This window comes from Cuculus canorus, chromosome 2 (genome assembly GCF_017976375.1).
Source record: "Cuculus canorus isolate bCucCan1 chromosome 2, bCucCan1.pri, whole genome shotgun sequence".
Taxonomy (NCBI): domain Eukaryota; kingdom Metazoa; phylum Chordata; class Aves; order Cuculiformes; family Cuculidae; genus Cuculus; species Cuculus canorus.
The window spans coordinates 25686061-25713939 of record NC_071402.1 but is presented as its reverse complement, the minus strand read 5'-3'; the positions used below and the strand labels follow the sequence as shown (position 1 = coordinate 25713939).

Here is a 27879-nt window from a genome sequence, read left to right as displayed (position 1 = left end):
ACGGATAGATGGGCGGGGGCTTGGCCACAGAGCGGGCTCTGATTGGAGCTCAGGGCCAGGGGGCGTAGCCTCAGTCACGGATCCTCTCGCGATTGGAGCTCCGAGCCTAGAGGCGAAGCGCAAGCGTAACCACGCCCTCTCCGTGGTGGGCGGGGCCCCGGTCACAGGCTCGCTCCCGAATGGAGCTCACAACCAGGGGGCGGGGCCTCCGGCGTAACCACTCCCCCTTCTCCGCACGACGGGCGGGGCCTCATTGATGGACAGGGCCCCGATTGGGACTCTCCGTCGAGGGGCGGAGGCCGCGGCCATCTTGATGCTGCTGCGGCCGCCGCTGCAGCCTTTCCCGTGGGAGCAGACGGGCCCGTTTCACGGGTCCGCCCTCGGGGCTCGGCGGCAGCGATGAGCGCGGAAGCGGCGGACCGGGAAGCCGCCACCTCCAGTCGGCCTTGCACGCCGCCGCAGACCTCGTGGTTCGAGTTCCTGCTGGAGGAGTCGCTGCTGGAGCAGCACCTGCAGAAGCCCCAGCCCGGTGCGTGCGCTCGGCCAGTTCCCCGCGGCCGCCGCCTCCCCGGGGGAGGGGGGCTGGTGCCAGGCGGGGTGAGAGGAGGGGGGAGGGTCTGGTGCCAGGGGGTGGTAAGGAGAGGGGGGGTCTGGTGCCACGGGGACTTGTGGAGGAGGGGCTCGTGTGGAAGGAGAGTCTGGTGCTGGGGGGGCTTAGGAGGAGAGGGAGGTGTCTGGTGCCAGGAGGGCTTGGGGGGGAGGGGGGGTCTGGTGCCAATGGTTGGTGAGGAGAATGAGAGTCTAGTGCCAGGGAGGCTTGTCGGGGGGGAGTCTCGTGGAAGGGGGGCTTGTAAGGAGGGGGGTATGTGAGGTCGGGGGGGCTTAGGGGAGGGGGTATGCGGGGGTGGGGCTGGTGCCAAGGGGGCTTGTGAGGAGTGAGGGCTTCTGGTGGCAGGGGGGCTTGGGAGGAGGGACGGTTCTGGTGCCAAGGAGGCTTGTGAGGAGGGGGTGTCTGGTGCCAGGGGGTGGTGAGGAGGGCAGGGGGGCTGATGTCAGGAGGGTTTGTAAAGAGCTGGGGGAGAGTCTGGTGCTGGGGTGCTTGCGAGGAGGTGTCTGGTAGTGCCAGGGCGGCTTGTGAAGAGGGGTGAAGGTGCAGGGGGGTCTGGTGCAGGGCTTTGTGCCCTGTGGCAGTGGCAGCTGCGGTGGTGGGGAGGTCAGCGTTGCAGGAGTGAGACAGGGATGCCAGGCACGGTGGACATGCAGCCACGGTCAGCAGTGTTATTTTATGCAAACAGGGATGTGTTTTTCTCTCAGAGATGTGTTAACTTTCCTATTTAATAACTTAATTTCTCCATCTTTCCTGTAAGGTATATAACTTTTCCTTTCACGTATGTGAATTTTGTTTGCAGAAGTGTTACAAGTTGTTTATTTTTACCATGTAAAGTGCTGATAGTAAAAATCATTACGATTTGCAGATGGTTTTCTCCCATAAGCCTTGCTAACATCAAGAGTCCTCCTGAAGGTTCAGTGCTGAAGTTGCTCTGTCTGCTTAGACCTGGAATAAAAAGAAATCTAGTCTGATATAGTATAAGAAAGTGACCATATTTAAAAGTAACTGATCTTCTGATGATCATAAGTGGGAAAAGTCTTTTTCGATACCTGAATTCTACAAGCAGGTGAAGGAAGCAGGAAAACTTGAGACTGTATTGCCTCTATGAAAAGTAAATTTAAGCATTGTCAAGCTACGTCTTTGTGCTTAGGTCTTATATGGCTATTTTGTAATTAAAAATCATCATTAAGTGTTATGTTTTGCGAAGCTCAGTGAGACTGTAATAGCTATGATTTGGCTTCGATTTATCAAAATAGCTCAAGATACTGGGCAGACTGCCTTATTGTAAGGGTTTTTGTTTAATTAGTCTAAAAGTAACTTCTAAATGTATTCAGAAGTAACAACAGTAAATGTATCTTAAAATACAGAAAATTACAACTAGGCATATATTTTTACAACAGCTTACTTGTGATTTCCATAGGCAACATTTATTTTCTGTAGGTGCAAAAATAAATAAAAATATGAGATTGTGTTTAATCTTCAAGTTTCCTTGAGTACAGTAACCAGATATATGTTAGTAGTCTGGTTTGAGTCAGTATAAGCAAGATACCCTTTGGTATTAGAATCTGCCAGGTGACAATGTCAGCTGTGTGACTGACAAGGAGATAAGCTCCCTGATTGTAGCTGCAACAAGAAATTAAGTTCTGGATTTATAAGGAATTTGAAGAGTGACTGTTTTTGCAGATCCGCCACCTGTGCAACTGATTGTCCAGTTCTTGGAACAAGCTTCAAAACCGTCAGTGAACGAACAGAACCAAGTCCAGCCACCGCCTGATAACAAAAGAAACCGCATTTTAAAACTTCTTGCTCTTAAAGTTGCTGCCCATCTGAAGTGGGATTTGGATGTACTAGAGAAAAGGTATAGTTTATGTATCTTCATGCTGAAATTGCTAAATTGAAGTGCCTTGAGATCTTTATTTTACCAAACTGAAATCTGTCTTCCTCCCATTTCTGACAGTATCTTTCTTCCATTAAGAAGAGTCTTGGATGTGGCAGCTGAGTTTTATTTAATCTGTGAGTTAGAAGAGGATTTTGGTAAAGGCAGTGTCTGTGAGCAAATCAACACTGTTTGTAATTCAGAGAGGAAAAAAAAAAAGTGAGTCTTAGGCATTCAGATGAGCACATCTAAACTGCATAAAGATGGTTTTTAGGTTACATTTTCTTCAGAGGCAAAACTAGCTTAAGTTGTCCCATTCTGACATGCTTGAAGTTGGAGGTCTTGCTCCAGTTTTGTTGATGTAAAGCACTCCATAGATCTGTGAACTAGATCACTGAACTGACTGTGATTGAAACAGACAAGCTCCATCTTTGCATTTTTCCTTTGGATTTTTTTAACCTGAGAAATTTCACTTGCTGAAAGGTCTGTTTTAGGCAGAACAGTCGAACTTCTTTGGTCTGACATATTGGAGAACTGCATCTTAGCAATGTAAAAATCGTTGGGGGCAATACTTGCCCTTATTTTAACTTGCATAGAATAATTTAGGTTGGAAAAGACCTTTAGATCATTGAGCCCAACTATTGACCTAATGTTACCAAGTCCACCACTGAACTCTGTCCCTCAGCACCGCATCTACATGGCTTTTAACTACCTGTGGGGATGGTGACTCAACCACTTCCCTGGGCAGACTATTTCAATGCTTGATAACCTTTTTGATAATGAAGTGTTTCCTAATATGCAGTCCTAACCTCCTCTAACGCAATTTTGAGGCCATTTCTTCTTGTCCTGTCACTTGTTACCTGGGAGAAGAGACCAAATACCTGCCTTGTTATAAACTCCTTTCAGGTAGTTGTAGAGAACAATAAAGTCACCCCTCAGCCTCCCTTTCTCCAGACTAAACTACACCTGCTCCCCCAGCTGTTTCTTGTAACGCTTGTGCTCCAGACCCTTCACTAACTTCATTGTCCTTTGCATATGATGCAGCACCTCAATGTCTTTCTTGTAGTGAGGAGCCTAAAACTCAATACAGGATTCAAGGTATGGTCTCACCAGTGCCCAATACAGGGGCACGATGGATTCTGTATTCCTGCTGGCCACACCATGTTTGATACAAGCTGGGATGCCATTGGCTGCCGTGGCCACCTGGGCACACTGCTGGCTCATGTTCAGCTGGCTGTCAACCAACACCCCCAGGTCCTTTTCTGCCAGGCAGCTTTCCAGCCACTCTTACCCACACCTGTAGCGCTGCACGGGGTTTTTGTGTCCCAGGTGCAGGTCGCAGCTCTTGGCCTTGTTGAATCTCATACAATTGACCTCAGCCCATGGGTGCAGCCTGTGCAGATCCCTCTGCAGAGCCTCCCGACCCTCAAGCAGATCAACACTCCTGCCCAAAGTGGTGTCATCTGCAGACTTACTGAGGGTGCACTCGATTCCCTCATCCAGGTTACTAATAAAGATACTAAACAAAACAGTTGGTTTGCAGACACCTTGGAAGAAGAAAGTCGACATTGTCTCTCACTGTGTTAGTTTCTTTTAAAAAAAAAAAAGTAAATTGTGTGGTATTTTCTTATTTCTCTTGAGCTGATCTGAAAATTATATATTGTTTATGGTGCTATATGGAATTCTTTTAATTGCAGAACTACTTTGGAAAAACTATTTTCCTTCAAATTACTGAAGTAAATTACTGAAATTACTGAAGTTACTACACGCGTGTTTCTTCCTATATACTTTTATGTGTATTTCTCATTTGCTTTATATTTTGTGGTTTGGCTTTTTTTTTTTCATCATGTGCTATAATGAGCAGTATAAGGGCTTGGAATTAGATGTTTTTGATTTTTACCTATGACTTTCTCTTGCTTTCTTTTCCTCCCAATGATGTTTTTTGTCACCTCTTAAGATATGTCATATTTGTCTGCCTCGTGAAGGGTTCTGAAGTGGGATTACTGCTTGCTTATGTACCTTTGTGAGGTACTGCATGACTTGAGAGTGTTAAGGGGAACCTTTATTGTGGTTAGTTGTGAAAATATTGTATGGACAAAAGTATTCATTATGCAATAGGTTTTTTGTATATATACTTTAGTTTTGAAAGCAGATGTCTATATATGTGTACAAGAGGACTTTTTTTTTGACCACTTCTCGTTTTGCGGGAGGAATTTATGTTGATGTTTATTCATGGTGTATTTTCTGTCAATTAGTACCTTTACTTCTTAAATTACGGTTACAATCGTGATTCGAGAATCAGCCCTACTGTACGACACTATTGGGCTGCTTCTGGGATTTGATGAGATTGTGTTGACCATCTTGTGGTGCTTGTTTTGAGAACCAATCTGAATTAATTTCAACTACTAATTTAGCATCTCTGTGTAACAGTAGTTACAGTTCTTTTTCTGTTAGCTCTTGAAACCTAAGATCGTTCTTAATTAAGAAATGTGTTTTTATTTTTAAACTGATTATCCCCAAAGCTTCAGTCATGGTAGTTAAAAAGGAATAAAAAAACAGCTTGAGCCCAGCTTTTTTCTAAGACTTCTGCCATTATAAACAGTTGAATGATGTTTTACTTTTGCCAATGAAAACAAGATTCCTGCACCTTGCATAGTAAAACCAGCATTTGTTATTTTAAAATGTTAGCTTGATAACAGATCTGGAATGTGATAACTCAAGATCTAAAATTTGTTAAACAGGAATTCTAGCTTTACTTGCTAAAAGTGTAGTTTCACCCCTTTTCAGTGCTGGTTGCAAAGAATGAAAACTCTTCACAAGATCAAAGCTACTTTGGTAGTAGCTGATCACTTCCAATTTCAGACAATGTCTAAATTAGTAGTAGCATTTCAGTTGTGTTAAATTATTCCTCAAAAGCTTGCAGTGTTGCAGTACGGCTTGCATGCCTTCTCATTTTATTAAGGAAGGTTCTGTCCCAGATAGTGTACTTTACATAATACAGCTTACAATGGTCTGCAGTGCTCTCTTCCAGTTCCTAGTCTTAATTTCTCTGTTTGCTGCTGGATGCTGCAGAAAGGGAGATATGCCATGAGAGCAGAGAGAAGTGTTCCCTTTACATGAGTGAAATTCCTTTGGAATGGAAATGCAGTTCTGGAAGTTTGATCTGAGACCACTTTGAAAAGAATTCCTGATTGTTTGACCTGCTGTGATAGATGACTGGATTATTCTTGGGATGTGTCTGTGTGGACTAACACAGTGGTGCATAGTGGTAGTTCAGCTGTCAGGGTGATCTTTCACTCGGGCTTACCTTGTACTGCTCTTACTGGTAGCTGCTTAACACCTGATCTGAAATGCCATCCGATACAGAGCACTTCTTCCTTATGCTAAATAAACATACTACCTTTACTTGCGTGGGGTGTTCATTAATAATATAGTACTGAATAGTACTGTGTGCTATTTAAATATTCCAGAAGTAGGATTACTATATGACGTGCCCGATTCTCTTTGCCTTTTTAATAGCTTGTCTGTCCCTGTACTAAACATGCTGCTGAATGAACTTCTGTGTATCAGCAAAGTTCCCCCAGGAACTAAACACGTGGATGTAGACCTGTCCAGCTTACCACCGACTACTGCAATGGCAATACTTCTCTACAACAGATGGTAAACTATATTAAGGCAATAATCTTAAAATTGTGATAGAACAACCAATGTTTTGTTCTATCTATGGACTTGTACTTAGAAGGAATCTCAAAGTAATAATAACTTTGTGATCTATAGGTTGTAGTGAGGAGCCGAGTCTAAAAAGCTGTTCTGCAGCTGGCTTGTTCTCTAAAAACAATAGTCAAGGTAGTGGTTTTAACTGTCACCTTATAAAGATAAAAATCTTGCTGTCTTTTAGCTTTTTATGGGCATATGAGCGTTTTTTTTAAATACTAGATGTGCTCTTGAGTAGAGGATGTATTATAATGGTCTAATTTATCTGAAATGATAAATCGATGTTTTTAAGAGATGTGTAATCTGTTTGTTACCTTTCTAAGGCTAATACCTTTCTTTGTGAATTTCCCCCCCCATGTAGGGCCATAAGGACCATTGTTCAAAGTAGTTTTCCTGTAAAGCAAGCAAAACCCGGTCCACCTCAGTTAAATGTGTAAGTTACAGTTATAATTCGTTTGGACTTTGTGTGTATTTTGTAATCAGAAATTTTATTTCAAAGGGATTAAATCATGTTAATAACATACAGTTGATTGAGATGGCTAGGTGTAGCATGAAAAACTTGCATTTATTTCAAGTATGTTCGTATTTTCCGGTCAGCCATGTTTGAGGGATATATATATATATGTACTTGTCTGTCGTTCCACCTGAGTTACCTCTGTGACTTTGTAGAGGCATGAACCCACATGGGAGAAAGGGAGATGGCAATTTGCCTAGCCAGAATGCTTATTCTTTAGTTTGAACAGCATTCATTTCTTGCATCCTGTTTTAACTTACAGTGTATTAACTTAATACACTTGTTTTATTACAGCAGTTTGCCACATTGTGTGTGATAACCTGAGAAATACTGAAGTATTTAATTTGCTTCATTAGGCAGAAAGTTGTGGTTTTTAAAGTCGGTATTCATTTTGCATTCTAGAAGTTGCATGGCTTTAGTTACAACCTGTTCTTGGAATTGACTTTTATGTTACTCCCAACCTTATCAGAGAAATTCGTATCTTGTTGGTATTGTTCATGTGTTTTGTGTTAATTTTATACTCTACTATTAGGCCATACTTGTTTGAGAGAGTCTGTGAAGTATGTTTATCAAAAATACTTCCCCTCATTTTAATATAGATCTTATTGTCCTGGATGTATCGGAATCTGATCCTGATTAAAATAATCCTGTATGAGGAAATAAATAAAAAATATTTTAATTTTTATAGAAACACATGAACACACTTCTGCCCCTGACACGTGCTCAAGGAGATTTAAATAGTAAAGCTTCAAAACACTTGAGGCTGTGGATGCCGATTTCTTCATGATAGTTTTACTAATATTAGCAATCTGTTTTTTAAAGAAAAAAGAAGTGAAAAGTTTGTAACTTCCATTTTATTGAACCACATTCTCATTCAAAATTTTTTTGTTATATAATTCTGTATTTCAGATTTAGATAGATAAGAACAGTTGGTGGTCCTATATAATCATATTCGGAATGTAAATAAGTAAAACTTACTGTGAATGAATTGTTGTGGTCTCGAACGTGAAGTAGAATCATATGCAGATTTGCTTTATAACTGAGATCTTAACCCCCTCTTTGTACTTTCCAGGATGAATCAGATGCAGCAAGAAAAGGAACTAACTGAAAATATTTTGAAAGTGGTGAGACTTCCCCCCCCCTTTATTTTTGCGTGAAGTTACGTGTAAATATGAATGGGCAGGAAATAAGCAATTGTGTCACAGTTTTGTTGAATGCAGTACCTTTATATTATATTTGACACTTTTAGCATTTGCTACAGATCCACTGTGTGTGTTTTGGACCGTGTTGTCTCAGCACTGCACATAGTACAGAGTTTGTGTGACTGAAGTGTTCTTTGATCAGGCCATCCTTGCAGCCACAGGAATGGAGAAAGCTTGTACAAAATCAGTTGAAACTCTGTGATTAAGACCATACCATGCTTGAGCTGCAAAATCATATGGCGACAAAATTCAACACTTAAAGCCTTTTAAAAACCGTTTTAGTAGCTGAGTGTTTTCTGTATGTAACTTCCCACATAATGCTGCTTGTGTCTAAATTGTTTTCCTTTGAGAGAAGCAAGGAGGAAAACGAAAAATCTGCTTTCAGAATTAGCCTAGCTCATTTTCCTACTCTTTTACTACTTGGAATCAATTGAAGAACTTTTATTATAGGTTTTTTACAATATTTTACTTTCTAATGTTTTTTCAAATAAATAAGCATGACTGTTTTGCTGTTTTAAGAGTTAATCAATTTTTTAAAAAAAAATCATGCTGTTCACTCAGAACTTGGTTTTGTTTCAGCTGTGAAAAAAATAACTTAATTTACAGTCTCACTGTTGCGTAACTTAATGCTCCAAAAATGTACAAAAAGATGTAGGTGGAACAAAGAGAAATGGTTTGTTTCAATTGGAAGTAAGGGTTTGATCTGGTTTCTCAGACTACCTGAAACTGAAGTAGAAGTGACAAATTTCTTGTTTGTACAAGAAATGCAGGAGCAGATTCTCCATAGCAATAGGCAGGTGTATAAGGACATCTTTTTACTCTCTTTTTATACTGTTACGCTTTTAGTGTTAATTTATACCTAGAGTCAAACTCAAAACAAAGAGGTTAATTTTTTTCACTGCATTTTAACTATTACAGTTGAAAGAACAGGCTGCTGATTCCATCCTGGTCTTGGAAGGAGCACTTAAATTAAATAAAGATCTTTATGTCCACACTATAAGAACTCTGGATTTATTAGCCATGGAGCCTGGTATGGTGAATGGAGAGACGGAGAGTTCCACAGCTGGACTGAAAATCAGTGCAGAGGAGATACAGTGCCAGGTAGCTTGCATTCTGTATTGAAGCTTTCACTTTATATCTCTTTCTTTAGACAAAGTTTTAAGTAATATTTTTTTAGATAATAAATTGCAGTATTTTTCTATTAATATTTCCTGTGTTCTTTTTTTAATACAATGAGATATTGACTTCATATTTACATTATTAGAGCTTTTTTTTTTTTCAATGCTGTGAACATTGTTGCTTTCCCAGTCCCTCATTTAGCCCCCAGTCTCCTGTGGAGTGAACCATTATGTGGCAAGGACAGCTTATTGCATTGTTCTTAGCACTTATATGGAAATCATACTGTAATATTGTAATATCTGTGCAGAATTACTCAGACTGAGATCGCAGTAAAAGAGGAAACAACTAAAGTAGGTGGGGAAAAATGTTGTGTGTATTGGTACATCGGATAATATTAGGAATAGTTTGAAGTATGTCTGTCTATGAAATACTTAATCTTGATTTTAAATGTTATATAAATCTCCAAGGCTGTGATTTATATCAATGCTGTTTGCAGGTTTGCTATGATTTGGGTGCAATCTATTTTCAACAAGGATCTACAAATGCAGCTGTTCATGAAAATGCTAAAGAAAAGTTTTTCAAGACAAAGGAGTTGATTGCAAAGGTAATGAGTGTTTTATTAGCATGTATGTTCAACTTTTCTAAAAAACTTGTCTAAATTAATTTATTACCTGTTAATGTTTCACATGGTCTTTAAAGAAACTTCTTGGGAGTTTGTTAGCAATTTTTGTTTTATTCACATTGTGCCTTATTTGAAATTATATTAATTGGCTGCAATGTATTGCTGCTTTGTTGTATGTTTTTGTAATGAGTATTCTCTTACACAAGTTGTATTGATGAAGGAAATGCAAATATTAACTTGACTGAGCAGTACATTCTGTGTCCATTGTAGTATTTTGATTTTGGTGATATGTTTTTGAGGAAAGTAACCATACAACATTTCCTATTATTTTTTTTTTCTAATTTTCCCTTGGAAGTCTGTGATATGTTTTGGGTTTTTTTTAAATATGATGGTTTAATGTCCTTCTTTGTTTTACTTTATATTCTCAAAACTGCAAAACTTGGGGTTTTATTTAAACAGACAAAGCATGGTCTAAGCTGTAAAGAGCACGTGTAAAAATGTGCTATTAAAGAAGGGTGTACACACATTCTTTTGGTTTTTTTGCTGTTACTTGGGGAAATAGTCTCTCTTTGTAAATCAAGCTTATGTTTCATAATATTTTGGCCGCTAAGATTGGATTAACTCTTACTTTTCAGAATGGTTCATCATCGCTTCATTTCACCATCAATGAAGAACGGTTGGCTGGGTACTGCCAAGCTTGTGGAGTTCTTACCTCATCTTCTGATGATGCATCTCAGCAGGCAACTCCTTATAGTCAAATCCATAGCTGTATGAAATCTGGCAACTATCAGGTAGGGTGCTAAAATAAACCTGTATTAAATTAAAGTACCTTGGATTCCATACAAAGTAAATAACTTCCACACATCAGCTAGTAGGAATTTCAGGTAGAATCTAATTCTTTAGGTTTCAGGAAATGTTGCTGAGATGCATGAGTTTGGGTGTTTTCTTTGGCGGAGAACTTGTTTTCCATTTGGTCCCTTTCTGGTTTGTTTAATTAATTTTTTTATTACTTGCGGGTACAAACTATTTCTATTCAGTTTGATCATTTTTACTGCATTAAAAAAAATAACTTTATCTGTGTTTTTTGTGTTACCCATTGACTATTCCAGCTGCATTTTTATTATAGGACTTGGTGAAGATATTCCTTGAAGATAATCTAACCCTCAATTTACCTGTTCAGTTCAGGCAATCGGTGCTGAGAGAACTCTTCCAAAAAGCTCAACAAGGGTGAGACATTAAATAATGATTGTTCAATTATGATGAAAGGGATATTTCATTTAAAGCTTACAAAATCTTCTAACAAGAATAAGATTTACATCCAAGAAACTTCAGCCTTTATTTCTGTTAGCAATAGTCTAAACTACATCTTCCAGTTAAGGAGCTGTGATGTGATGTATCTCACTCTGGCCATGTAGGGATAAAATTCAATTACTATTAACTTGCATAAATAAGTAAGTAAAATGGTAAAAGTCATAATTGATTGTGTGTATATACATACACATCTACATATGTACATATGTATATATGGACATATACATATGTGTGTGTATTTATATGTATATGTCAATTATAAGCTAATTCCTCTTTAGAGGTCTTCTGAAACTTGAAGTTGCAGCCAGTCAGGCTAACATTGTAGGAGATGTGAACTTCATTGGGAACACTGGCAGTGTACTTAGCTGTGATTGGGAGCCTTGTGCACTGCTAAACTATCACAGGGCAGAAGAATTGGTATGATTTTGCAGTCTAGTTGAGGTGTACTGAGAAGAATTGAGATAAGGAAGTCATAGATTCTGATTATTTGGTTTTATTTTTGTCCAGTGATCTTGTCTTCTGAGATGCATAATCTTGCAGTCTTTTGGCTGTCAGCCATGTTCAGTGCATGCTTGCCAAGAAGTGATGCACCTGTGTGTCAGTCACTGCTCTAGTTGGTGTTCCAGTTGTGCTCAGGCTGAAGTGATAATGAAGTCTGCGTGTGAAACGGAGCTGTGAGCAGGGAGGGAATTTTCTTTTAAAGAAAGTGAGGTCCTGCAGAAACTTGAGTACATCTTGAATAAAATTTTTTGGAGTGCGGTCTTGGACAGAGGCATTGTGCTCCAAACTTGTCTTGGCATCTGACACCTGGAGTTTTGTTGTGATGCCAGCTCTGCTTGGCAGAGATGCTCTGAGTTCCTTACTTTTGTGTTCATACAGAAACGATGCTCTGGATGAAGTTTGTTTCAAAGTCTGCGTGTGCAACACAGTCTGTGATGTATTACAGGGTCGAACAATTGATATTCAGTTTTGCCAGCTGTTCCTGAAACCCAGCAAAGAGAAAATTGACTTTCTCCTTGAGGTAAGAAATAATCTGAAGTTAGAAGGGGAAATGGCATTTGGTGAGGTATCTTTCCCCATATAATCATGTTATTGTTATGCTCAGATTTCTGAAGCAGAGAGAATACTTTATAAGATAACTGCTCAAACTTCATTCAAAATTCTTTGCAGTTAGTACAGTTGTACTCTGTAATCAGTCTTGTGTCTACGTTCAATAGCTCCTTTGCCCGTTTATTGGAGAGGAATGAACATTGACCTGTTGCTTTAGCTTCGATTCGAAATTGCTGCTGTTTTCTGACATTATTAAATTATATCAAAAGATTGTTGAATGTTTTCAAGGAACAAAAAATCCCCAAGATGGAGAGAGATACTTCTTTTACTAGTATCTGAAGAGGACCACTTTCCCTTACTGGTCTTATTGTAAAAGTTAGCATTGTCATGAAATGATTGTGAGTTACTGTATGTGTGAGACTTGAACTGTTGCCCTCGGTGAAGCTTTTTAGGAAACTATTATTGCCCAAACTAAAGTTACTCCTTTTGTTGCTTTGCTGTTATTTTCTTGTCTTCTTTTCTTAATTTAAGCATTGTCTTTTTCTTATCTCTTCAAGCATATGTCAAAAATTGACTGACAGTATTTGGTACTTTATAGCAAGTAAAAGCTCTTCCATTAATTGCATGTATTGGGTCTCAGCCTTTTTTTTGTTTGAGAAATATCTTTTTCTTGCAAGCTGGCAATTAAATGCAACTATTGATCTTTCAACTGTTGGGTTTTTTTTTGTAAAAAACCCCGTTAGTCCTAGTGAATCATGGTTTTGCACTTAGAAATGTTGGTTCATTTTTAAACTTCTGTGAAAGGGCTTTATGTGCTTAATCTTGTGAGGCTGATACTGTGGCACTGGGCATTAGCACTCTTAAGTGTCAGAGGAATAGGAAAATGGAGTGTAAGTTGTGTCTTGAGGGAAGATCAGTTGTTTGAAACAGCTTGTCTTGTGTTTAGGTGGAAAGAAACTGTGACCCATCTGTAATGGCTACAGTGTTTATCAGATAACTTTGTTGCCTCCCTTGAGAGAGAGGGTTGCTGCCTGATACCAATTGTGAGTCAGAAAACTGTACAGTAAGCTGTCTGTAACTAAATATTTTAAGCGCTCTAATGGGCTGCTTAATTATTTACTGCTTTCTTTCCCAGGTTTGTTCAAGATCAATAAACTTGGAAAATGCTTCTGAAATGTTGAAGAGAAAAATGGCAGCATTTCTCAAGTATGTATCCATATTAAGAGAACATGAATATACACTTTGTAAGCAATGTTGTGCAGCACAATAAAAGTTTTGAGAACTTAAAACTGAAAAAATATGCAGCTTCTTCCTGCCCATGTATTAACTTTTACATTTGTTTAGGAACTTGTGTTTGGGTTTGGAAGATCTTCAGCTTGTCTTCATGATTTCATCTCATGAGCTGTTCATAAAACTGCTGAAAGACGATGAACGGAAGCTGCTCATTGATCAAATGCGTAAGCGATCTCCTCGAATCAACTTGTGCACAAAACCTGTGACTTCTTTTTATGATATCCCAGGTAATTTCCACAGAATTTCCATTAATTTATGTGTAGGCAGTTACCTGTTTCCATGCTTGAGGCTAGTGTGTGCAAGTCTGGTCTCAGAAAAATTTCAGGTAGAATGTTTATGGAAAGAGTACTTTCCATTTTTAGTTGGCAAATGTCCTGCTTGTTGTAGGGGCTGACTGGTATTTGCTTCTATCTCAACTGAGTATTACAGTGTGCCCTTGCTGGCCAGGTGGACGAGGTAGAGCAGTTGGTTTGAACCAAATCTGTCTGTGGCAGCTGTTCCCAGATAGGGCACCCTGTGTCTGGACTTAGACCAGCACAAATGCTTGTGTGACTGTGTGGTGAGCTGGACCAGGCGTACCACCTGGATGAAGTTTTAAACCTACCAAGGTCAAACCCGGATCTTTTCAGCCAGTTCTTTTCCCAGATACAGTTGTCTGGCTGTGCAGCTGCACAAGTCAAAGCTAACATAAGAGGTGCCAGATAGTGGCTGAAGCTGAAAAGAACTTACCTGTGAAAATGCGTATTTCCACCAAGAGGCATAGGAACACTTTTTTTATGTAGGTCTTGAACCTGTTGCCTCACTGTAGTAAGGATAAGGGAATACTCAGGGCTGCTGGTGTGAGGAAGGGGAGCATTGCAAGCAGCCCATTCAGTCACCAGAGCCGGGAGGCTAACAGAAATGTTTGTGGAAGGGCATGAAAGGATGTACAGGGCCTACAAAATGATTGATATATCTGCTGTTCTTACTGTGATATGTTTAAAATGTTATATACTAAAGAAATGTAAGCAACTCCATTGAGCAGGAGTGCACTGGAGATCTGATTGCTTTTCTTCCAGCTTCGGCAAGTGTCAATATTGGCCAGCTTGAACATCAGCTCATATTGTCAGTAGATCCTTGGAGGATTCGCCAGATCTTAATTGAGTTGCATGGTATGACTTCAGAACGCCAATTCTGGACAATTTCTAATAAGGTAATTTATTTCATGTGGTCATGAATTACACTCAAGGACTGGTTAAGTATTGTATTGCAATGAACAATAAGTTTTGTCACCTGTCTTCAGTGCTTCAGATTTATTTTTTCCCCTCTCCTTCTGCATAATGATGTTTTGACAAGAATGATGATGCATACCTAAACTCTCATTCTTTACAAAATGTAAATACTGGCTGTATCACAAGCTTTCCTTGTGAGAAAAAAAAATTCTGTAGCTTTGGTTTTCAGTTTTCTCACTAGTTAGCAATATTGTTTCAGTTTAAATTCCTGTCATTAGAAGCTGAGAGCAGGGAAGACAAGCTAATTTGTGGTTGCTAAGTAAAAGTGGTTTTTTGGTTTTTTTCCCCTCTCAATTATTGTATGTTTCAAGTATGAACAAAGTGGTTAGTGAGCCACTTTTATTGTGCTTACATATAAGCAATACATTACTTTTGGTTACATGTAAAAATGAAAGAGTTGGCACTTAAATATTGAAAATTATTGACATTTGAGTTTTGCTTTTAATGTTTTAAGCACTGATGTGAATTCTAAAACCTGTTTCTGTGCAAATGTCCTATGCATCTCTCTCCCAGTGGGAAGTACCAAATGTTTACGGCAATGTTATTTTAGGAATCAAAGACAATCTGACTAGAGATTTGGTCTACATCCTTATGGCAAAGGGATTACACTGCTGTGCAATTAAGGTGAGCAAACCATCTGAAGCTCCTAGCAAGTTAGCTTGGACAATTGAATTGTAACAGAACTGAAGATGTGGAAAGCCCTTTTTAAGTAAAAGAACTGAAAAACTTGGGAGCTGAGAGAGATGTAGTAACAAGCTGTGTGTCATGCAATGGTTAAATATTTCTGTCTCAAAGTTCCATCAGTAGAGCAAAGGTAACAGCTTTCCAGCGAGCTGGGCCTGGAGATAGTTTCATTCATACAAAGTTTTGATTCTGGTGTACTAAATCATGTTGTATCTAAAACCAGCAGTGATTTCACTTGCTGATATAAAATTTTCTTCGTTTGGCTAATTGTTTTACGTAAGGAATTTATTGGAATGCTGTTTAACTTGCCTTGTCATTGACAATACTGTAGTTGGCTAAGCTACAAGGTAAAAAAAAGCTGTACTTAATATGCCGGTAGTTACTTCTGATATGTTTTTGCTCTTCTTGTTTTGTTTGCAAAATCCGAAATTGCTGGAACTTTTAAGCTTAATAACAAATCCAAAGGACTCAAATGTAAATAGAAATAGTGAGGTGCTCAAGTAATGCTAACAGTAGTGGATAGCGAGGTTTGTTCAGCCAGGGTAGAGATGAACAGTGCTTTAACTTTTAATCTTTTCCTTAATGTGAATCCATTGGGAGCCGTTAATGCATATCCTCGTTATTGCAGGATTTTGTTCATGCAAAACAGCTTTTTGCTGCTTGCTTGGAGCTCGTGACAGAGTTTTCTCCAAAACTCCGTCAAGTCATGCTGAATGAAATGCTACTTTTAGACATTTACACTCATGAAGCTGGACCTGGTGCTTCTGGAGAACGTCCTCCTTCTGATCTTATAAGTAGAGTCCGAGGATATTTGGAAATGAGAGTACCTGGTAAGTACATTACTGTCTTCCCTGGAATGCAGTAAAGCATAAAGCTTGATAGAGAGGAAAAAACCCGCACCTTCGTATAGTAGGTCTACGATTTAGGTGTATGGAAAAATGATAGTGAAGTTTAACACAAGTTTTACTGACTCTTTAGAAGTTCAGTTACTTTTTAGTGGCTGGAAAAGAGAACAGCAACATCATCATGCCTACATATTGGTAAACACAGTTTGTTTAGCACAACTTAAAGGACCTGAACAGGGTAAACATGTCTGTATTTTTACCTGTAAAGTTTTGCAATTTATTAAAGTACCCTGCATGGTTTCACACTGAGGGAGTTATTTAGTACTGTTTAGACTGGTGGAAGCTGTTGTAGCTCCTGATTTTCAGATGTGAGTCTCTTGTAAAGCTAAGCATTTTGGGTAGCCTCATCTAGTGGGATGTGTCCCTGCCTATGGCAGGGGAGTTGGAATGAGGTGATCTTTAAGGTCTCTTCCAACCCAAACCATTCTATGATAGAAGATACGGAACAGAAATGGCTAATTAGAGAGAACGTGTTTTTTTCTCACTTTCATATATTACTGTTTTCTCAAAAAAAACTCCCCAAAAAATTAATTTAACCAAAGAATCCCTTTTCTTCCAGATATTCCTCTTCGACAAGTTATATCTGAAGAATGTGTTGCCTTCCTGTTAAACTGGCGTGAGAATGAGTATTTGACCATGCAAGTTCCATTACCTCTGGTTCAAACTAATCCTTATGTGAAGGTAATGACTGCTCGGTCTTCAAGCCCTGTCAGTCTGTAATCCACTATTTTTGGTTTTACCTTTAAAAGCACGTGCCCTTTTGAGTTTTGTGGCTAGGATGAATTAAGTCGAGTATAGAAGGCATTAGGGCTAAGCCACATGTGTGTTTGAGGGTTGGCAAAAGACGTGAAGGCTGTGCTGCAAGAACAATGACACAAACTGTATCTTAGCTCTGGCAGAGCCAAGCTTAGGTGGCAGTCCAGAGTACTGAGCGTGTGTGGTTATCATCCATAAGCTGATTGAAACCCATAGCACTTCCATGAAGGACTCTCCTTGCAGCTGTAACTTGGCCTAGATTCACGTAGGAGGTGTGAGAGCTGTAGACATCTCAGGCTTTGTCTGTTTGCTTTCCTGTTCCTAAAACACTTGTTTTCTAAATGCACTGTAGTGGTTCCATTTTTGAGCCCAACACCAGTGTCAAATTTCTAGAGAAATTCAAGCACTGCCTTTTTTAAAATTTTACTTTCTAAATGTTTTTATGGCATTGTTTCTACTCCAAAGTCAGGCAGTGAGACTGAATGCAGATTATGTTACAGGACAGATTAATTTTTTGCCAGCTCTGCTTACCTGTGGTATTTCCTGACTCCCATTCTGAGGTTCAACTTTTTCTGCATAGCAGAGGGTGCCAGGTTCAGCTCAGAATAATTATTATATGAAAGTTAAAGGAGTTCTAGGGAGCCAGTCTTTAAAACCGTATTTTATGGGGTTTAGGTTTTATGCAACTTATTTAAGTAGAGTGCAAAGCTTGTTTGCCAGAGCCTGTAGTAATGGAATATACCCTAAGGGAACTAATGAAGGGGAAAATCCTCTGTTTGATTTCTGTCTTCCGGGTTCCTCATCAGTGTCCTCTGCTACAGAGTTTAGTCACGTTTCATTGTTGTTTGTATTTTAAAATCACTTGCTTAACCATTTTAAATACCAGTAATTCCTTTGCTGTGGTCAATGCTTGGCGAAACTGTAGTTACAGAGGAGAAGGACCTGGGGGTGTTGGTTGACAGTTGACTGAACATGAGCCAGCAGTGTGCCAAGATGGCCAAGAAGTCCAATGGCATCTCGGCTTGTATCAGAAATGGTGTGACCAGCAGGTCCGGGGAGGTTATTCTCCCTCTGTACTCGACACTGGTGAGACCGCACCTTGAGTTCTGTGTTCAGTTCTGGGCCCCTCACCACAAGAAGGATGTTGAGGCTCTGGAGTGTGTCCAGAGAAGAGCAACGAAGCTGGTGAGAGGGCTGGAGAACAAGTCTTATGAGGAGCGGCTGAGAGAGCTGAGGTTGTTTAGCCTGGAGAAGAGGAGTCTGAGAGGAGACCTTATTGCTCTCTACAACTATCTGAAAGGAGGCTGTGGAGAGGAGAGAGCTGGCCTCTTCTCTCAAGTGACAGGGGACAGTACAAGAGGGAATGACTTCAAGCTCCGCCAGGGGAGGTTCAGTCTGGACATGAGGAAAAAATTTCTCACGGAAAGGGTCACTGGGCACGGGAACAGGCTGCCCAGGGAGGTGGTTGAGTCACCGTCACTGGAGGTGTTTAAGGGATGGTGGATGAAGTGCTGAAAGGCATGGTTTAGGGATTGTTGGGAATGGTTGGACTTGATGACCCAGTGGGTCCCTTCCAACCTAGTGATTCTATGATTCTACTGTATTTTTTCTCTTGCATTGCATAGCTGGGACAGTTACTGGCCGCTACCTGCAAAGAACTTCCAGGTCCCAAAGAGAGTAGGCGGACAGCTAAAGATCTTTGGGAAGTTGTTGTACAAATCTGCAGTGTATCCAACCAGCACAAACGGGGAAATGATGGCAGAGTGAGCTTGATAAAACACAGGGAGTCTACGCTGGGCATTATGTACAGGTGTGTTTTTCTTACATTACTTTTGAAGATTGTTTGAATTGTATATCTGACCCCATGTTCCCTTCAAGAATTGCCTGGATTGCACTGTCAGAGTGGAGACAATGGCTAAAGATCTCTACCAAGTGAATAATCTGTTTACTGGCGGTGCTGGGTGTTACCAGTGATGTGGTGACTTTCTCTTTCACAGAGGAAAGGATTGTGAGAGATTCAGGTCAACATACAGACACCAAAGCATGTTGCCCGAGTGCTCATTACAATCAGTGTAGATCTTCCAGTAAAGTCAGTGTCACCTAGAGGGCAGTTTAGCTGATGGACTAGTCTCTGCTACACGTTGAATAAATTTGCACTGCAGACTCCATTGACTATGTCAGTTATAAAAGCAGTTAACCATACTGAACACCTAGCTCACAGCATAGATGTCTACACTTAGCTTTAGGTTTCTGAATCTAAAGCAAGATGTTATTCAATCTCAAAATGAAATTCTAGTTCTACCTGAGCTACAGGGGAGTGGGAAAGGAAGGCAATATTGTTGACTGGAGTAATTTCACTGTCAGTTACCTAAATTCTGTCAGCCTTAGCTGGTTGAGTGATTCAGGACTTTCTCATTTGTCCACTCAGTAAGTGTTTTCCGCCTATTCTTAAGTCTAAGCCTAATTATAAGTAGTTTATAAGAGTGAATTCGGTAATGTACGATTATATTGAACAGATATCTATGGTAAAAAAATATGGGAAAGGTGTTCCTGTCAAACTATTTCTTTGCCATTCTTGAGCTAATGAGGTTAACGTGTGCCTAAAGGTCAGCTACTTCTGCTTATGCGCCTGTGGGGTGGATGGAAGAGGAGAGTATGTGCTCGTTGTAGGTTTCAGTTGTGTATGCTGCAAGGCAAAGGAAGCAGTATAGCTGTACTCTAGGATTCTGAAAGTTTTCTGATGTCTTGGATTCAAATAGTGAAGGGTAACAACCATGTTCTTGTTAGGGAAAGAAGTGAAACCTTTTCTGAGCAGGCTGTGTTGTCTGTATTGTCCTACGGTGGCACTTTCTGATGTGGCATGACAGGGAAATTGATGTACATTATAAATGATCACTGTATCCTCTTCTGTAAGCCTGTAGGTCTTTGTTGCAATTCTATTTTGGAGAATTACAGTACAGTTCAATTGCTTTTCCCTTTAGAGACAGCAATTGACTTACTACAAAGTGATTTTCATGCCTTTTTATAGCTTGATGGAATAACAGATACCACTTACTTAACCTGTTTTAACAATAAAACTTGCCAGTGACTATATAAAAATGAGTGACCTGCTTGAGTGTTTTCACTTACATACTCTGCATTTGTAAGCTTAGAGGTGAAGGAGTATTTTGGCAGGTGAAGAGTTTGCTTTACTGACTCGTGTTTCCAGTGTGTTAAGTTTGCCTGTATTCTTTGCTGTGGACAGTTACTTATCTGAGTATTTATGTCCCTAATTTAGGAGTGAATTGCTGTCTTTCATCAAAAAGCTTCGGGTAAGTTGTAGTGGTCTTGAGAATGTGTATGCAACCAGAACTTGCTTTTGGTATAATATTTTTTCCCAGCTGTTAACTATCAGATTTTCTGAATGAATACAAGTTTTTATAGGGCTGAGGAATTTCTGAATTTTGCTGTATTTGCCATACAGCAATGCAGAATAGGTCTTAAAAAAATGATCCTGAATTTTGACAGTGGATATCTGTTAACATTAGGAGTGTATTTTATTGCAGCTATCATGAAGTACGTTTGATTCTAGTTATCACGAAGCAAACCATTCCTTTCAGAGGGAGAAGGAGGCTGCTACTTGCATCATAACTAAATCGCAGAAGTAAGAGGAAAGGAAGTTGTTTTATAGCTTGTGGGTTTGTAAATGCATGGGAAGTTACAGTATACCTCACTTGAGTTTAAGGCTAGGCAGTAGCCACAGAAACAACACAAAGATGTGTAAAACCTAAGTAAAGTTTATATCCAAGGAGTTAATCAGGACATCTGAAGTAATTAAAGACTTCCTATGGAAATCTTGCAGTATTCTTAAAGTATTGACCTGCTTTAAGTGGACATTATGATGTCAGAACTTCTTACATAGCTTTAGAGCTTAGGAAAGAAAGTGGAGTTTTGTTAGTTCATGGGAATACTACTTTTTTTTACAGGAACCATTGGTTTTAACCACTATATTGTCCCTGTTTGTCAAGCTTCACAATGTTCGGGTTAGTATATATCATAAACATCCAATTTTTTTCTTTTGAAATGTTTCTCTGTAATTTCTCTTACCATCTTTCTTCTCTTAGGAAGACATTGTGAATGATATTGCAGCAGAGCACATTTCCATCTGGCCCTCATCCATCCCCAAGTAAGACAATTAAAAACATGATTTTCAGAATATGTGTTTAAGTAATTTGATTGGTTCCAGTTACTGTGTATTAGCTATTGTTTTAGTGTGATTTCTGCCATGTTGGGTGCATCACCTTCTGCTGTTCTGTCTCATTGTATGGAGGTTTTTGTTCTTAATGTCACGATCCTGATGGAGATACCAGTAAGAGAAACTGAGGGGGTTTTAGCCATGTGCTTTACTGAGGTGCGTGTAACTCTGAACCAAATAACTATGTGAACTGTATTACTATGAACTATATATAGTGTGAGAAGGAGCCAGCGTTTCCTTGCTTAATACAGACTGAGATGTTTTGAGGTGTTTGAATAACTGTCAAAATCCTAAATGACACATGGTGTGTATCAATTTTGCTCTAGTTGCGTTGAATTGTATTTCTCCAATAATGTTTAGAGGCTCTGTGGGGCTAGAACCTCACTGTTTCAGATTCTCTCTTGAGTCACCTCCCTCGATGCAAACATGAAGAATACATGTGTGTGGGTAATGCCTGGTATGGTTAATCTGTCTTTAATTCTTCTGATTGAAGATTCTTGTTGTAACTGATGTAGACTTAGATGTGTATCTGTCAAGCAGAAGAAACTTGTTTTCGGTCATACCAGAACTTATCTGTAGGCTGAGGAAAAAACTTTTTAAAAATGGAGATTCTACATGAGCTTTGGGAAAGGCTGCCTGAGTAATGTCCCAAACCATTCCTAGTCTTCCTTTCCAAGCTAGTTCCACAAGCTTCCAGAGATTGCTGTCTGTGACCGTTTATGCAGATACTGTGGTAAATCTCTAGTAGTTTCAGGTGTTGTCTTCAAACCTCTTGAAACTGAGAACATATATTCTTATCCAGAACCCTTTTATGGTGTCAGCCACAGAGACCATCCTAGGTCTCTGTCCAAGTGTGTGAAGGGTGCATTTGTTTTGTCGGATTTACCATATCAAAACAATTCAACAGTAGTCTTGGTCAACATTGTATCTTTCCTGTAATTATTCTGCAAGATCCCTTGGACTTTGATAGGAAATCTGTATGGAAAACCAAAACTCATTTAGGAATTGTTTTTCTTCCTTTTTTCCCTTTAGTCTTCAGTCAGTGGACTTCGAAGCTGTAGCCGTTACAGTCAAAGAGCTAGTCAGCTATGCATTGACTATCAACGCAAACAACCATTTCTGGTTAATTATTCAGGCAGATATTTATTTTGGTAAGTGAAACGGATGTCTGTTTTCAGCCTGTGTGTAGGGGTACCTTGCCTCTCTGAGATTTGCCTGACATAAACCTCCTTGTATTTCCTCTTATGAGAAGAAGCTTGAGTGATATGAATTCAGAATCTTCAGATGCGATAGTGTAGGTGAGTTTGGGAGGTTTGTCTAAGCCCGCAGAGACTGAACTTTTGATGGGTTGTGCATGCTTGCTTGTTGGTTAAAGGAAACTTTACTGTAAGTCATCATTGACTTCACTTTTTTAGCAGATGCAGTTGATCCTTGAGTTACCAGACCCCTAACATTCGAGTCTTTTTAAGTGAAGGGCTACAGAGATCAGAGGGCTGGAGCACCTCCCATGTAAGGACAGGCTGAGACAGAGTTGGGCTTCTTCAGCCTGAAGAAAAGGATCTGAGGAGATCTTAAAACGACCTTCCAGTACCTGAAGGGGGCTACAAGAAAGCTGTGGAGGGACTATTTACAAGGGCTTGAAGTGATAGGACTAGGGGGAATGGCTTTAAATTGGAGAGGGGCAAGATTTAGACTGGATATATGGAGGAAATTCTTCACAGTGAAGGTGGTGAGGCACTGGTATGGATTGCTCAAGGAAGTTGTGGATGCCCCCTCACTGGAAGTATTAAATGCCAGGTTGGCTGAGGCCTTGAGCAGCCTGATCTAGTGGAAGATGCCCCTGCCCATGGCAGGGGGGTTGGAATTAGGTGGTCTTTAAGGTCCCTTCCAACTGAAACTATTCTATGATTCTGTGAATGGAAAGAAGTATCAGTAGTGCTTTGTTTTAAATGTGGAAATGAGCTTCACTGGAGCAGAAGACAAGCAGAGTAGAGAGGATCTCTATCATATATAGGGAAGTATCTGAATTTGTAAACAAGGAAGCGGGAAGTCTTGATATATTGCTTGTGATGGGAAGCTCTTTCCTGCTGTTCTGTCCTCACCTGCCATTTTTCTGGTACTAATCCTTGCTTCTCAGCTGAAAGCAACCAGCAGATTTAGGACATACAATGTTTTCGATTCAGGGCACCATGACACGCACCCAGACTGTACCAGGGCAGCAGTTGCCTGGTGAAGTCATGCCCAGACGATGTGGTATGGTGCTTTAAGTTATTTTTCCACCCTGGAGTCAGTTTCTGGGGCTTACTTTATAGTGGGATTAAAGAGAGTGGAGAGAGGTGGGTGCCAAAGAGGGAGCTTTCAGAAGACAGCCAGGCAAGTATGGTACTACCTGGTGTGTGTGCTGGAGATTGATGTGGCCATAGCCATCCTTGAAGGTAGCTGGGCGTTTCTTCTGCTTAAATTATCTGTGAAATTTAGCATTTAAGCCAGATGGTTCTCTTCTAGCAATAAACAGGGTATGTGCTGTGCCTCTGCCATCTGCTTGCTGGTGCTTTGGGCTGTTGCAGGAGATCAGGTGCACATTTCCAGATCTCTGGTTTTGGACTGGAAGGATGTCCATGCTGTGCAGTGAGATGTAGTGCAGAAATCCTAGCCTATTGCTTCCAAAAGAGATAAATTTGTCTAGAAGGTGCTTTATAACCCTTGGGATGAGAGGAAGGGTCTTAGTCCTGTGTTTAGGGCTGTCATCTTAGATATGGAAGTGATTCAGGGTTATAAACTGGCTGTGTTTGCTGCTTGTACAAAGTGGAACAACATCCCAGAAGGAGGATGTTTATGTAGGAAGCCTCAGAAGCTGAAAGAGCAGTGATTGGGGCACTCCTAGCATGTGTCAGGTCTGTATTTCAGAGGCTGTGTGAAGCAAGACTGCTCTCACTCCAGAGGCTTCACATCAGTTCAGTAAAAACTTATTGGGAGTAAAACCAGTGCTGAACCATGAGATGTGTGGGGGCATCAGCTGACCCTCTGACTCTCACCATCTCAACTCCTTCACTACTGCCTGCGTGCTAAGCTCAGTGAGGGAAAACTTCTTTTCCCCTCTGAGGTTGGTGGATTTAAGATCAAATACCTGAAAAAAAAGTAATTCTCAAAAGGCAGAACCTTGCCTGCATGGCTGGTTTTCCTAATTGTGTATTTTTCTGTCTATCACTGTTTTACCTCCTCCCATGCGTCTCTGCTTTTTAAACAATGATATGCAAGTCACTTCCCCAGTAGAATTCAGCTGTGAGATGTACGTATCTGAGTTGTTCTATAAACACTTGATCTGAGCCTTAGAAATAACTGCTGTGTTTACCTTTAAGACCTTATTTTGCTTTTCTCCACTGCAGCTACAAATCAGTATTCGGCAGCCCTTCACTATTATCTGCAGGCAGGGGCAGTATGTTCAGACTTCTTCAATAAGATGGTACCACCAGATGTGTACACAGACCAGGTGAGTTAAAATGGGTTTAGATGTACAGAACTATCTGGATTCAGTCAGCATCCTAGTTCTCTGTAGAGACAAAGCTGCTGAACATTGTGGTGACCCCTGGCTTGTCCCTGCAGGGCTGCACCATGCTGTGCAGTGTGGCGTGGGCAGACCAACTCATGGCAGTGCAGCAGTGCTTGCTCTGTCTCACTGGTGGTACTGGAGGCCAACCTGAGCCTCCAGCCACTGGAAACATCCAGCTTCCACTGGTGTCACGTAGATGGAGCCTGCTTCCACCCATGGTTCAGATGCACATAAATGTATTGCCTAAATGCTTTGGAGATACTATATTCTCTAGCTAACGTGTGAGGGGTAAGAGCATGGCTCACATTAGCAGTGAGATCCAGCAGCGTTGGCTCCTTCTCACACCCACACTGGTAATTCTTCCCAGACTCTGACAGTGAGCAGAGCTGCCTCACAGCACTGTGCAGGGCTGTCCAGAGATGGGTAGGAGTGTGACTTACCTCTCTGTCTGCGCATGCCCGAGGAATGGCACTGAAACAGCACATACCTGCGGACTTCGCAGGTTGGTGTAACAAGTGACTGAACACTGGCAAGTGAGCTGTGAGCGAGAACCCCTGAATAACTCTTGGGGGAATCTTCAGTTCCAGCCAGAGCACGTTCTGCTGAAATCTTGCTGTAGCCGCTATCCAGGCATTTGTCTTGTTCTGTAGGAAACCACTGTGTTACTTGTAGACTACGTTTTGTTAGGCAATAGGAAGTAGCTGCTTGTCATGACTGTCTAGACCTAGGGAAGGAGATTATTTATGTACCCTGCCCAAATGCTGTTCCCTTCATGTTCCTGTTCATATGGCAAGTGAAAGCTTCAGATGTTGTCTGGGATACTGAATGTGCACAGCCCAGTCTAAGCTGTGCCTCATGCCAGGCTCCCGTGGTGCAGAGTGCCGACTGGGGCGTCCATACTGCTGCACAGCAGCGCTGCTGCTCACCAGCATGTGTGTGAGAGCTTTTGTCCGTGAGCCCATGCACTGTGCTGTTCCTGCCCAGGCCAGGCTTTTTCTGCAGGAGGCAGGAGAGAGGTGAGTCATAGAATCATTAGGTTGGTAAAGACCTTTGAGATCATCAAGCACGACTGTGCCTGTCCACTACTATAGCACCTCATGTACCTGTCTTTTAAACACCTCTAGGGATGGTGACTCAGCCACCTCCCCGGGCAACTCATGACAGTGCCCAATAACCCTTCTGGTGAAGAACTTCTTCCTGATGTCCAATTTGAACCTGCCCTGGTGCAGCTTGAGGCCATTCCCTCTCGTCTTGTCACTTGGGCAAAGGCACCAACACCCACCTCACTATAACCTCCTTTCAGGCAGTTGTAGAGAGAGACAGGGTCTCCGCTTCATCCTCTGAAGGTGGCTCTGAAGCCACAGCCTGGCTCTTGCCAGCAGCACAGCGCTTTGTTCTGCAACACACGCTGTACACTTGTGAAGTCTCTGAAGAGATGAGAGCTCAGCTGATCTGTGGATGTGTTAAACCCCAAGAGTTTGCAGGGTGCTTAGAAGAACGTAGCTGATTAGTTGGTCCCTTGTATTTAAAAATAAAATTTGTTGTTCATTTTCCAAACTGCTGTTTTGTTTTTTAACCATTCTGTAGGTGATAAAAAGAATGATCAAGTGTTGTTCTTTACTCAACTGTCACACCCAGGTAAGAGGTGAAACATGGCATTAGATGAAACATTTATTTATAAATATTATGGCATTAAAATGAGGGGAAAACTTTCTGAAAAGTAAAACTGAATCCAACTTTCCTTGTAAATGCAGTCTGCAATAAAATGGGTATTTTTATTGCTCCTAGGACACTAAAAGGACCCAAATCAATGGGTGAATAAATATATACTTGGAAATGTTGTAAAAGGTAGAAATAATCATGGGGTGGGTGGTTAGTCCCATTTTTCTCTTAGAATATATATATTTTTTTGTAGACTTGAGAGAGAGAGAGTATGGACCTGTGGGTGGTGTTGGGAACATGGCCTTGTTCTTCATGATAACTGCACGTGGCCATTTGTGTTCAGGGGATTGCTCATTCTCCAAGAAACAAGGCTTATGTTAGGCTCTGAATTTGAGCTATGAAATGTATTTGGAAACCTGAAAGCCAGGTCAGTCCCTTCAGATTTGAGTAAAAACCCTTTTTCCTTCCCTTTAGCTCCTGTTGCTGGTATTTCAGAATAAGTTCAGGTGCTTAGAATTTCCTTGCTATGGAAAGAAGCACTTTCTAGTTTGGGACTAGAAATGGGGTGGGATTGCTGAGGCATTTGTTGGCATTCAGTTGTGGGGAATCAAGGCTGTTGGTCACCTCCTATTCTTCCCTTACAGGTAGCTATTTTATGCCAGTTCCTCAGGGAAGTAGACTATAAAACTGCGTTTAAGGCCCTGCAGGAACAGAACAGGTAAATGGTACAACAAAGCGTATAAATATGGACATACAACGTGTGTGTTAGGTGCTCTAACCTGTGTTCTCTTCTAGTCATGATGCCATGGATTCATATTATGAATACATCTGGGATGTCACCATCTTGGAGTATTTGACATGTATCCTTTCACTGGAATTGCCACTAGGGAAAGCTCATTGCTGGCCATTGGAGGCTGGAAAAAGTCCATTTCTTACCCAGATGTCTTTTCTTGACTCCCCCTCAGATCTCCACCACAAGAGAGGCGAGACAGACAAGCGACAGATAGCAGTAAGTTAGCCCAGGGCCCTCTGGGGTAGGGGATTTCCTTGGTATCTTTCCCCTCCCCGAAACCATCTTTGCAAAGAATTGCCACTTCCAATTTTAATTGTGTTGTGTAATGCTTAATGCTCTTTTGTTTGCAGATAAAAGCCATTGGCCAGACAGAGCTGAATGCCAGCAATCCCGAGGAGGTTCTACAGCTCGCTGCGCAGAGAAGAAAAAAGAAGTTTCTGCAAGCAATGGCAAAACTTTACTTCTAGGCTGATGCTGAAAGAGTTACTGTCATACGTGTAGAAGTGAAAAAAAAACCTTTCAAGACTTTATTTTTTAAACTCATTTAAACTTTTGTACAACATTTACAGCCTAGTATCTTTCTTTTTAGAAATAGGTGAAATCTTATAATAAACCCCGTATTTTTACAAACTATACAGAAGGCTGGAAGCAACTTCAGCTGGTCCCACCATGGCTTGTTTGAAGAAGACATGAATTCAAGTTTGCTAAAGAGC

At 40.7% G+C, this 27879-nt stretch overlaps 1 protein-coding gene across 1 annotated transcript; it reads left to right on the top strand.

Annotated features, from left to right (window-relative positions):
* Positions 1 to 279: 279 nt before the first annotated feature.
* Positions 280 to 27796, top strand: INTS8 (integrator complex subunit 8). Its single transcript, XM_054058821.1, has 27 exons — positions 280 to 529; positions 2294 to 2468; positions 6006 to 6146; positions 6562 to 6633; positions 7787 to 7838; positions 8835 to 9017; positions 9532 to 9639; positions 10293 to 10448; positions 10784 to 10884; positions 11848 to 11989; positions 13154 to 13224; positions 13363 to 13538; positions 14370 to 14503; positions 15096 to 15206; positions 15895 to 16096; positions 16731 to 16852; positions 18553 to 18737; positions 20205 to 20238; positions 20893 to 20949; positions 21031 to 21092; positions 22194 to 22312; positions 24548 to 24651; positions 26299 to 26349; positions 27018 to 27091; positions 27169 to 27233; positions 27339 to 27382; positions 27517 to 27796. The coding sequence occupies exons 1-27, from the start codon at positions 400 to 402 to the stop codon at positions 27631 to 27633; spliced, it is 2988 nt and encodes a 995-aa protein (XP_053914796.1). The 5' UTR covers positions 280 to 399; the 3' UTR covers positions 27634 to 27796.
* Positions 27797 to 27879: the final 83 nt, after the last annotated feature.